Genomic DNA, 12,460 nt, shown 5'->3' on the forward strand with positions numbered 1-12,460 from the left:
CTCTCATTATCTTAATGTTTAACAAAAGATTTATCTCTCTTGTGCATTAATTCATATGTGCCCGGTAACTCTACACTAACTTAAAGCAGTATACAATGCATATAACCTTTACATTTTATTTATTACTCATAAGATGGAGCCTCAAATTGTGGATTTATATTAATCCATTAATTTAATTGAGGACCCAAGCATTCTTGCTCAAGTTGTAGGCATGTATGCATTGACATTTGAAATCTTTGGTTGATAGAAACCAAAATGGTGATATGCTTTGCCGCCAATTTTGATCAATTAGCGTGACAAGACTATGCAAAGTTCGAAGATCATCACGTAAACATATATTTTCTGTTTACATGTCAACAATAAGAGACATTAGCAGCACCAGGTTAATTAGCCGTCATGAATGACCAGAGAAATTTTCGTTATATACGTATAAATTAAGACGTTAGAAACGGACAAGAGAAAGTACAAATATCTTATTTGACTAATCACATAATTAAAGTCTTCGAGAAGGATTATACCTTAATAATATTTTCAAGTAATGCAAGGTCTTAATTATCCATTCCCTGATTCATTCAGACGATTGCATGGCAAATTTGGACGTCCTACCTACCTAAGTTGCAAACAATAATTAAACCGGAAAGTGGTCTAAACTCACTTGCAATATAAATTAGTGGAGCCTTTAAATTTTTGGAGAACTTTTTGTTTTCATTTGGGTGGAGACTACGCGTTTCTTGTTGGATGTGGAGCCCAATGTTGAATTAGCAAGAACTTGAAATTAAATAATTTATTAACTAACTACTCGAGACTTGGGTCATGGGAGTAGCTCAAGATCACATTATCTTTTTGGACTTCTTCTGCCGTTAGTTCGACAACAAGATGACAAAATTAGCTAAACATTTTCAATTTTATTAGTGCAAAGATGCCACACGAATATATAATTAACATAATCAATATGGTTAGTGTGATGATATAATAAACCTCTCACTAATTAACTAGACACAGCTTGAGAGGCTCGTGAAGCTAGCTTAATTGGCGCGTGAAAGATCGAACTAAAAACAATTTGAATATTCTGTGGCCCGTGTAGTGTGGCTAGCTACGTAGTAGTAGCTCGAAAATTGACTGAATTAATTCATAATTTAAAATTTTGTCTTGTTTTGTTTTGTTTGGAGGGGGGGGGGGGGAGCGAATGATTGGTGGTGGGGGGATTAGTGGCAGAGATTGAGGGGGTTAAATTTGGATGGATTTGGTTTTGGGTTGGGGGCATGGAACTGCCGGTGGGCCCACGCGTAGCCCACGGACCGGACACGGCGGTCGCGCGCGCGGCTGTCCGGCCGGCCGTGTCGGCTCGCCGGCGCGAGGCCGGCCGGCGTGGCCCACCGGCGCAACGACGCCGTCGCCATTGGCGTGCAGCGCCACCCCCATCACGGTACGTACGTACGCAGTAGTTTGGGCTCTGCTAGCTGGTCATTTCGCTTCTGATCATGCTTGTAGTCCAAAATTTGAATTTAAATTTTATATTTGAAGTTGATTTTCAGATTTTATTACCAGAGTTTATCTTTTATCTTTAGATCGATAAAAAAACATATGTAAGTTTTATTCATAAATTATTTTTTATTTATAAGTATGTCATTCTGGACGATGTATTGCTCCATTTCAATCTACTGCTTTCTGACCTAATATTAGTTGGGCCGAAATTTTGTATTATCATGGCTGATGAGTTGAGAATTTTTTTTTAATTTCATTATTTACCCCCTACGTCAAAATAAAGTTATTTGCACCTTTCCATATTTATCCTAAAATATAGTTATTTCTTCACCTATCCGGTTATCTAAATCAATCATAATCATTCTTCAGTTAATTTCTTCATATAAAGAATCACAACTTTCTTCGATCATTTCTAGCTACTTTCTTAATACACATGTCCAACTCTAGAAATATTTAAAACAATGTGAGTATTAATTAATGTATTTCAATATAATTTTATTGATAGATAATTCTGACTTTGTTTTATGCTTCATAAGAGGTTGTCATTGGATATGCATTACCCATCCCCATATCTATACTCGCACTATTTGGGCAGGGCACAAGTAAGAATAATCACTTATTTGAATTTAGGATTTGGAGAAGGTATTTCCCATTTTACCTATTTTATCCATACACATTAAGAACGTATAAATTTATACCTAAAAATTTTAAACTCTCACATTCATATTTCACAATTTTATCAAATTTGAAGGGGTGATTTATTACGTTGAAGAGTAACTTTGCATAAATTTCTATCCATTTCTACGTGTGAGACCCACATATATACATCATATTGCCCATTGGGTTATCCATACTCATTAGGTAACACAGAGTATTCATTTAATTTAGATATAGGTAATATCTTTAACATGAGCATTGGTTACCCAATAACCTCCTCCTTCTAGTGTCAGGCCGCGTCATCTCGTGTTGGCGTGGGCTCATCTGCCCGAGGCCCGTTGGGCCTCCTCCGGTCCACAGCGCAGCCAGCCCAGTTGCAACGCCATCACCGGCCGGCCCAGCATGTGTGCATTAACAACCGTCCTATAAATTAACTGGTCTGTACGTAGGGGTGTTAATGGTCCAACCATTTTACATACAAAATTTAAGGGTCGTGTTCAAAACGAATTAAAAATAAAATTATATAGAGCTTTGAGCTAAAATATTTTTAAAAGTTAAATAGGGTTGTAAAAGAATCCACGAGCCTTGATCCATTCCCACCCTACCTGTATGTTGCCTGCGTTTGCTTTATCATGCACCATGTTAAAACAGGTTTAACAACCAACCCCGATATAAGTTTATACTTAGCTATAAAGTTGACTCTACTATTTTTTTCTCTTATATATATTTATTATATTTATCTTGGAGCACTTCTCATTAACGAAGTGAGTACCATAAAAAAATGCCTTTAAGACTCCTATCTAGATTTGTTAGTCTTCATATAAATCTGAACAAGACTGTTGAGTGAAATGGAGAAAGTACCATATAATATAATGAAATGAAAGAGGATGATAATCCAGAGTCAGCTATATACAAATGCCAATTATGGCCATCCAGGATTCCAGGGTTCCTTCTTTATAGACGATGGAAATCCAGAGTTAGTTGCTAACTCCGTTTTTATATTGTAAGACTTTCTAACATTGTCTAAATTTATTCATTGATTAATATATATAATTTATATATGTGTCTAGACTCGTTAACATCCATATGAATATAGACAATACTAAAAAGTTTTACGTTGCAAAATAGAGGGAGTACGTATGCCAAATACGACCAGGTTTGTCATGCATTGGGTATATCAGGGTACTGTTCCAGTTGAGAAGCGACGGAGATCTGGTTGATTTGATCATTTCCTCCCGTTTCTGAGATGAATTTCGACAGCATAAAAATACCCAGGAATCACACCGACAATGAAAATGAATCTGAAAGATGGCATGACATCGTAAAAGTGTCTCAGACGTGCACCTGCTCCGGACGTCTGGGCAGCCAAAGATAGTAATTCACATAAAAACGAATCTTAAAGAAAAAAATCATTATGATGATATACTATCAAAGTAGCATACCATTGACAACATCAGTAATTTTAGCTGTCAGACAGGGAAGACATACCATTGAGCAGTTTTATGCTTTGATGAGCTAAATTTCCACCTACTTTAATCTTAAACACAAAGTAAATGATTGCGGAAAGCTTGATAGATGATCATGTTCATAACACGAGGTTACAGTATAGTCCGCTAGTGGTCACAAATTATAAAAGATGAGATATCCACGTTGCTAGTTCAGAGCCACAGGAGCAGACTGCTGCCAGCACTGCTAGTGTTACTTGAATGGACCAAGTATCATATCAGAAATACAAACAGTGGCCTTTTAGGAGCTGGAATTGGAAAGTGTGCCGCTTGCACCGAAAGCATTATGCCAAAAATCTGGCAGATCAACCGAAAAAACAAAAGGGGATCTAAAGTAGTATCATTTCTTAAGTGCATTCATCCTGTCACGCAGGTAATACAACTTCGCTCTCCTGACTTTCTTCCTGTCCAAGATCTTGATTTCCTTGATGTTTGGAGAGTAACTGAACACAAGAGAGAAGTTGCATCAAGATGAAAGTTGAAACAAAATGAATCGCGTGTAATGATATCTTCCATATATGACTTCAGCAATTTGTGACAATTTTATATGAAAAATTCCAATGATATCTTCCATATATGACTTCAGGAACTAATGACAATTTTGTATGAAAAATTCCAGTATAACTAAAGAACAGCACGAAGAGAGAACAAGAAATAGTGGCTAAATATATTGAAACATCCTATTGCATTATTTCCATTATACCGATATACCCACAAGACAGAAGGGGTTAAGGAACATATTTTCGTAGTGGTGAAAATTGCTGTTTTGTCAGAGTTGAACATGCATATTTATGAAATTACAAGCTCCATGTGCAATAGAGCTCAAACACAACACAGGAATTTATTGCACATCTGTACCATCAGGTACTAGCGGTATCAACCTCAGCATTCAAATTCTTAAGAATTTGATAGCCAGTTATTTACCAATATATGATTAAGAAAGTTATGCATGGATTTACAGAAGAATGCAAAGGATGAAAGTAGTGCCAGCATGCCACTGTTATCATCAGCCTACTAGGGATGTCAAGAAGCCACAAGGACACCCAAGAAACAGACACCAAACTTAAATGAATTTCCCTATATTTGCAAACAGCTAACTACCTTGTAATCCAAAATTAGATGTCTATATTTATAACTATACTTAATTAGCCAAATGCAACCGAGTGGTAAGTTTATGCACAATTAAAGAAAAATGATCATGTCTGCCACGCTAAAGATGAGTGAGAATAAACTTCTCGAAGCTTAAAATATTAAGTATAATACATGACTCTCAAATTACATTGACCAATTAATTATTCATGTAGCATAGAGTAGCAAAAAACCAAGTAGTTCAATCTCTATATACAAAAAAAAAGGTGCAAAAGGGGAAGTGCATAATTGGTGTCACTTACAGCGGAAATACAGACTCGACTCCCACACCTGCTACTAATCTACGCAGTCTGAAAGTTGTATTGATCCCAGCATTGCGTCTTCCTATGACAATGCCTTTCAATGTAGACTCACGCCGCTTGTTCTCAGGAACTTGCTGTTTACACACATAATCAGAACAACTGACATGACACAGCAGGCAAATACCAGCAACTTGATAATGCAAATGCTTACCAATCTCATTTGAATAATACATCCAGGCTGCACATCAGGAATCTCTCTTTCCCCTCGGACCTTGTCAACTGCCTCCTTGTTTAAGATCTGCAACACAAAACAATATATCAAACGGCCTTAACTGCCCATTTTGACACTACCATGAGTGGACATTATATGATTGCGTTGCATAATACTAGGCTTACGTTCATAATGTGTCTAGCGGTCTTGTCAGGCCTCTTGAACTTAATCCGCAGAGGATGCTCAACTGCAGGAGAGTTAGAACTTTCCTCCTCGAGAGAAACCTCAGCATTTCCAACCGCCGAGAAACCCCTCGTTGACAAGGTATTCATGCAGAACCCATTGCTGTGAACACTAGCACCGGAATTGATTGAATTCTGCAAATCAAGAAACGGCCGTGATTAGCATGACCAAAATTAGCTGGATCACACAAATCAAAAGTGCAAACACGCACACACCCCAAACGGACGAGTCCAGCTGCAAGAACTCAGGTGCCTGATGGGCAGCAGGTTAGCACCGGACTGCGCAGCTCCAGAAGCTGCACGATCCAAGAGCGCCGCCGCAGATCCACCGCTTCCGGCGAGACAGACACGCCGCAGCAAAGACTGCATCGTTCGTGTACCCTGCAAACGACAGATAAACCCCATGCGGTAAATTTAAAAAAAATTCTCCCCAAAAAACTGATTTTTCTACCGCATCACGCATCAGAGAGACCACCCACAGATTCGATAATCTACTCTACGGGGGAATAAAAAAACTTCAAGGTTAGGGAGCAAAATACAACGAAAAAAATCCTAAAACCTCGGGGCAAAAAAAAAATGGAACCCGGTGGAGAGGTCGTCACCCTTCTACACTGGCTGGTTCATGAGGCAGGGCGGCGACGGAGGAGGAGAGAAGAATACCTTCGATTCGATTCGATTCGATTCGAGACGAGACGAGATGGAGGAGGCGCGCGCTCCGGCCGCCGCCGCCGCGTGGGAGGGGAAGGGTGGAAGAGGCCGAGGAGTGGGGGAGAAGCGAGAGAAGCTGCTCCGCTCTAGATCTGACTCGTTGATGGGCCGGGCTGTCTGGCCCGGCCCAATACATCTGGCCCATGTGTGGTTCGAGGCCGGAATTTGGGCCTCTTACGGCCCATCCCGACGCAAAACTCAGGTTAGACTTCAGGGTGTCGTTGCTAGCTGTAAAAATAGTGGGATTTCTTTACCGTGGCATCCGAAATTTTGAAGCATAGTTTAATATGCGGAAAATAGTTCGTAGGATTATTTTTGGTAGAATACTTTGGGTTTTCTATGACATTAGTTGCTGCTTTCTCAAATTTTTAATTGAACAGTGTAGAAATGTATTATAGGTAAATATTGGTTGCAAACCAAATAATGCCACTTTACTATTCGAAATGACAATATTTTGATAGGGCAGGTTCCATTTACAGCATTGCTGTGACCTTAATATTTTTTTAAATGATTAAATAATGATAAGCAAAAAGTTTATACTTATATTTAAGTTGTAATCCAATTCAATAAAAGATGTCATCAATTTAATCTTTTAAATAAAAACATAGTTAAATTTTAAATTTTGAATAGTTCTCTTTTAAAAGTATTTATGAGAAACCAACGAAATACTCCATCTATATTAAATTTAATAGACAATGTCGATATTTTTTGCACATATTTGATTACTTGTTTTATTTAAATTTTTGTGCAAATATTCAGACGTATAAGTTATAATTAAAATAATTTTAGTAATAAATTCAATCGCAACAAATAACTGATAATTATATAGGTTTTTGAATAAGACGAATCATCCTGCCAAAAACCTATTTAAATACGAAGTAGAATATGAATAAAGTTATAATTGTATTCGAAGCTTAAATTAATTTTCCATGGCTCGACCAATTTCTTGGTGTACATACAAAGTTACAAAACGAAATAATAAGCAGCTAAGTAGCAAGAAAATCTTGGCAATGGCGGACTGCTAGACTCTAGCCGCGCTTCGCCGCCGGCCGCGCGCGCACGCTGACGACGGCGACGTCGTCGAGCACCGGCCCGCAGAGCGAGCTCATGTCGTCGCTCCTGGTGCTGTAGAACGAGCTGAAGAACACGACGCGGGTGCGCGCCGACGCGGCGCGGAACGGCAGCACGGCGCGCCTGGCGGCGCCGCCGCGGCCGGCCGACTCGTACGCCACCTTGGTCGACTCCCTCCCGGCGTACGCCTCCACCATCAGCGACCCCTTGCAGCCGTTGCTGGCGTCGCCGACGGTGAACGACAGCGCGTACTGTCTCCCGGGGACCGTGCGGATCACCTGCGCGATCGCGGACTCCCGCCCCGCCAGCAGCTCGACGGCGCGCCGCCCCCGCGGCACCGCGAAGTGGTCGCTGTCGATGTACTTCACCGCCTTGAGCGACTCCACCATCCACCCCGGCAGCGGCGAGTGGTCGTCCACCACCATGGACGGGATCAGCACGCCCCACCTCGTCCCCGGGATGATGTACGGGCCCTCCTCGAAGTCCCCGTTCTTCACCAGGTTCTCTGCAAGCACGGTCGAACACCTGGTCAGGTCAGCCAACGACGAGCATGGCGAGCGGCGGCGGCGCGACGTACTGTTGGTGCGGCGAGGTGGGTTGAGGGTGCGGATGGCGACGGAGTCGATGAGGGGGCCGCAGGCGGGGTCCTCGGTGACGCCGGGGTTGTGGATGACGACGTCGACCACGTCGGCGTCGGCGACCCACGCCCAGGCGTACGAGTCCCACCCGTTGCTGCTGTACATGGTCTGCATGGGGAGCACCGCCGACTGCCCCGACGCCGACACGTTCAGCTTCTCCGCCTGCGCGCACGTCCGCGCCGCGCTGAACGTCAGCGCGTACCGCGCGCCGCGGGCGGCGCCGGCGAGCCGCTGCCGGATCGACGCCTCGTTCCCCAGGCGCACCGCGTAGCTCCCCTCCGGCACCACCAGCACCATGTCCCCCTGCTTCTTCCCCGACGGGATGTACTCCACGAACCCCGACGTCTCCCACGACGGGATCGCCGCCGCGCCCAGCACCTGCGTCCCCCGCAGCTGCGACGCCGCCGGCCCGCGCTCGAAGTTTCCGTTCGGCAGCAGCCCTGCACGCCGCCGGCGCACGCACACGCACGCACGTTACACCTCCGAACTATACGAAACGGGCGGCGCCGGCGCCGCAACGCCTCAAACAAAACCAAGAAACGTTACCGTCAGTGATGGCGAGCGTCATTCCACCGGCCGTGCAGAGCACCACCGCTACCACCAGCAGCAACGCCGACCTGTCCGCCATGGCTACCCTCGCCGGAGCTGGAGGAGAAGAGTAGAAGAGAGCTCTCGGCTTCTCTTGGAAATGGTGACCTGACCTGACCCGCCATGGATTAGCCGGTTGCTTAAATGGATGACGCCTCGTCGACCTGCCCTTCGATGTGCACATAATTTACCATATTGCCACTATGAGCGTTTCATTTCTTGTCAGATCATGTACTGTTATGTCTTGATGATGCAGGGGTCAAGAACATGAGTCCATGTTCTTTCACTAATGGTACTACTTCTTTTAACTAATCTGCCATCAAATTTCATCAGCATCTGCAGAACTGGCGTATGCAACCACTGAACTTCTAAGAGTGACACACTCCTGTAATAGATGTTGATGTTTAATAAATTAATATCCTATTCCTTTGCAGGAGCTTGCAAAGTTTCTGGCAAAATTTGGGGTGAACTCATCTCACAATTTCCGGAACCAGTTATGGGATCAGTCTCACCCAAGGTTTTGGATTTAAATTTTCATAGGAGCATGAATTTCGGATTGGGTGTTTGAGGGACTAAGTTCCCGAATTAAAAAAAAAGAGTGAAGTGCACCAGCTTATTGGGATAGGCGAATTGTTTAAGATCTAGCCCCTAAAGGAACCGGACATGAGAATTTCCCACTTGCGTGCATGTATCATCTATGTCCCTGAACTCTTAAAATACATTTTTGGGTCCCCGAACTTGTTCGAGGGTGTCATATAGGTCCAAACAGGCTCCGATCCGCTCCACCCGCTGACGTGGTATGCCACGGTGGCGCCTACATGTTGGTGGGGCCATGTGGGTCCCACATGTCAGTATCTCTTACTCCTTATTTTTTTTCTCTCCCTTCTCGTAGGCGCCACCGTGGCATGTCACGTCAGCGGATGGAGCGATAGAGCGGGTCGAAACCCGTTTGGACCTATATGACACCCTCGGATAAGTTTGAGGACACAAAAATGTATTTTGAGAGTTCAGGGACCTAGATGACACATGCACAAAGGTTTAGGGACTGCTGTTGCACTTCACTCTAAAAAATATGACTGCATATATCTGGTTAGATATAGAGACCGGGTAAAAATACGTTTCTTAAAAAAAATTGGACGAACACCAGCCATTTCATCTGGTCCATTCCAAATCCTGATCTGGATAGAAAGCTAAGTGAAAATTACCTCCTTTATCCTCGAAGATCTGTACTCTTTCCATGCTGTAATTCACACATCTGATTCTTAATTTGAGCACATTTTCTGCATCAGTATGCTGAGCTTGCACATCATGCATATGAAGAACTTTTTCTGTGACCAATCTAATGACGAAAGAACAAGGAGCATAGCATCAGGGGAATCATTTGCATGGCGCAATTATGAGTACTCCATGTGATGTTGCCAAGACCTTTGTTCCAAGGGGCTCTTTGGCCATTTGCTCTCTCTGGTCTGGTCTCTGCCTCCCAATCCACCAACTACTTGATTTCCCTGAATTTTACCATACAGCAGTCAGAATTACAGAATTATCGACGAAGTTATGTTATTCTAGGCAGATTCAAGAACAAGATAAAGACTGGGAGGTGCAATTATTCAGAGAATATTGCTGTGATCACGAGGGCATGAATCCTGTCCTTCTGATGTGCTTGCAAATCAAGAACTAATTAATTATCAATGTTGTTTAATCCTCCTCACTCTTGCAACACAGGTCAGCATTCAGCAGCAGGGACCCCCCAGGGATTTCTGCAAGTTCATATGGCATGTGAACCCCTCTGGAGTTGTCATGTGGCTGTGAGTTTCATCAGATGGGGGAGCAAGCAGATGCTGGGCCTCTGAATGCATGTGCACTTGCATGTTGGGTTTATGTTAAGACCTTATCTGCATGTGTACATGTGTCTGTATTCCTAGCCCTTGCATGACCAGTTTCTTGACACATACCCCTGCCTCCAAGGAGATGTACCAGATGGGCAATCTTGGAGTTTTCTGTCTGAATTCTTGAAACTCAGCTCAAATTCATGAGAATAAAGGATATTTTTTTGTACTATTTGGACCTTTCTAGTTTCTCTTGCTCAACTTGCAATTTGTATTTTGATCTCTTTGCTTTTTAACTTCAGTTCATTGTTTTTGCATTTCGATTTTGTGGGACAGATCATTCAACTAGCCTTCAAGGCAGAGTAAAGGTAGTCTGAAGAGGGTAGGAGGATGCAATAACTAGCAAACCTGTAAATAACCAACTATCCACAGTGTATCCAGGACAGGTAGCACTGAATCAGTGAAACTGGGAGCGAGTGGTGCAAAGTTTGGATCTTGGTGACGATGATGGATGAGAGAGAAGCACGCGGATGTCCACCCGTTGCTCGTATGTTATCTAAATAGTCATAAAAATATAAAAAAATTGACAAGATAAATAAATATGATTTATATCACTCCATAAACATGCAAGTTTAAATTCAACTTTTATAAATTATAGTAAAAATAACAAAAATAATTGTGTGTATACTTAGTCTCAGTTTTGTTTGCCTTTTTGCTATAACTTGTAGAAGTTGAATTTAAATTTGCATATTTGTGGAGTGATATAACTCATATTTATCTATCTTATCAAACTTTTTCATATTTTTGATGACTATTTACATAACATGCAAGCACACGGGTGGATGTTCATCCGTGTGCTAAAAACTGTTTCCCGCAGGACCATATTCAATCACTGAAGGGTTGGGCAGTTATGGTCCATGTTGGAGAGACTGATGAAACTGTAGCTCACTCACACTCCTTTCTTGGAGTCAAGTGCTTGCTTGGTTTATTATGGTCGCAGGAGTTTGCAGTGCATGTGCATGAGACTGCAATGCAGAACAACCATTTATGTCTGTTCAATAGTATTTCTCAACCTGTTTTTTTTTGTCATGTATCCTTGGGTGCACCAGTACTGCAGATGACATGAAATTGCAAGAATTGGTGGACAAGCCTTCTGTAGCTCATGAAATAGATTTCATCTGAAAATCAAGTTCACATGTCATTGGATAATTGCAAGTGATGAGGGTGGATGGTGACGAGCTTACTGAAAATCAAGGCCTTGTAGGATTATTTTTCCTGGCTGTAGACTTTTAATAGTAGCAAGTAGTGATTGTGATGAAGGCAATATTCAATAAAACCCTACAAGTTTACTTGAACACTTTGGAAACACTGCGCATTTCACCTACCCTTTGTCAGTAGCATGTGCCGGACATGCTACAGTGCATGCTACTGCCATGTTTGCTTTCAGTTGCAGGGGTAGTAATCTCTGTCCAGTACTGAGGAGAATGAATGTCAAGCGTGTTGTTCAAAGATATATATATCGCCTTTTCGCTACAAAGCTGGAAATAATTTATAGAGCATTATAGCTCTCAAATTGTCAAATCCGAAAATGCAGGATTGAGCCAGTGACAGTGCTCCCTGATGGGAGATTGGGCATGTGCCACTCCTGGTGATGTTCATCAGCTGACTGTGCACATCAGAGTATTGTAATCTGCCATGGGACCAGATTCTATCAGCTCTGTTACATATGTCATCTCCATATACTGGTCATCTGCTATCTATTTTTTGCATACCAATCGTCCACTGATCTACAAAATTAGAGGTTGGTAACTGAAGATACTCTGGGCAATAGGGCAAGATCATCATAAACTCAGAAAAGCACAGACCATCCGGATGACAATATTCTCACACCCGCTGAGAACTTTTGGAGTAAATCGTCTTCTATGTGAGGAATAATACTTTCATATTTGGTTCATGTTGTGACTTCAGATCACAAGCCAGAAAAAGGGATAAGTGGCGGAAAGGTTTTACCCCCACTTGTCATAGACTCATAGTGAATTCAGGTATTGTGATAATCTAATCAATCTGACCATTACAGTGGGTTTTGCCTGGCTTTTATAGTCCTACCAAGTTACATAATTTTCCTCCAAAACTTCAAG

At 42.4% G+C, this 12,460-nt stretch overlaps 2 protein-coding genes across 2 annotated transcripts; both read right to left on the reverse strand.

The window, feature by feature from the left end:
- Positions 1 to 3,699: 3,699 nt before the first annotated feature.
- LOC102713795 (50S ribosomal protein L19, chloroplastic-like) lies at positions 3,700 to 6,203 on the reverse strand. The gene is made up of 6 exons (XM_006646993.3): positions 6,152 to 6,203; positions 5,708 to 5,872; positions 5,435 to 5,626; positions 5,250 to 5,336; positions 5,039 to 5,172; positions 3,700 to 4,090 (listed from the first exon to the last, which is right to left on the reverse strand). Exons 2-6 carry the CDS (start codon positions 5,858 to 5,860, stop codon positions 3,988 to 3,990), a joined length of 669 nt encoding a protein of 222 aa, XP_006647056.1. The 5' UTR covers positions 5,861 to 5,872; positions 6,152 to 6,203; the 3' UTR covers positions 3,700 to 3,987.
- Positions 6,204 to 7,103: 900 nt separating this feature from the next.
- Positions 7,104 to 8,595, reverse strand: LOC102701241. Its single transcript, XM_040521050.1, has 3 exons — positions 8,455 to 8,595; positions 7,848 to 8,348; positions 7,104 to 7,775 (listed from the first exon to the last, which is right to left on the reverse strand). The coding sequence occupies exons 1-3, from the start codon at positions 8,534 to 8,536 to the stop codon at positions 7,228 to 7,230; spliced, it is 1,131 nt and encodes a 376-aa protein (XP_040376984.1). The 5' UTR covers positions 8,537 to 8,595; the 3' UTR covers positions 7,104 to 7,227.
- Between the last annotated feature and the right edge of the window lie 3,865 nt (positions 8,596 to 12,460).

This window comes from Oryza brachyantha, chromosome 2, assembly GCF_000231095.2.
Source record: "Oryza brachyantha chromosome 2, ObraRS2, whole genome shotgun sequence".
Classification (NCBI taxonomy): domain Eukaryota; kingdom Viridiplantae; phylum Streptophyta; class Magnoliopsida; order Poales; family Poaceae; genus Oryza; species Oryza brachyantha.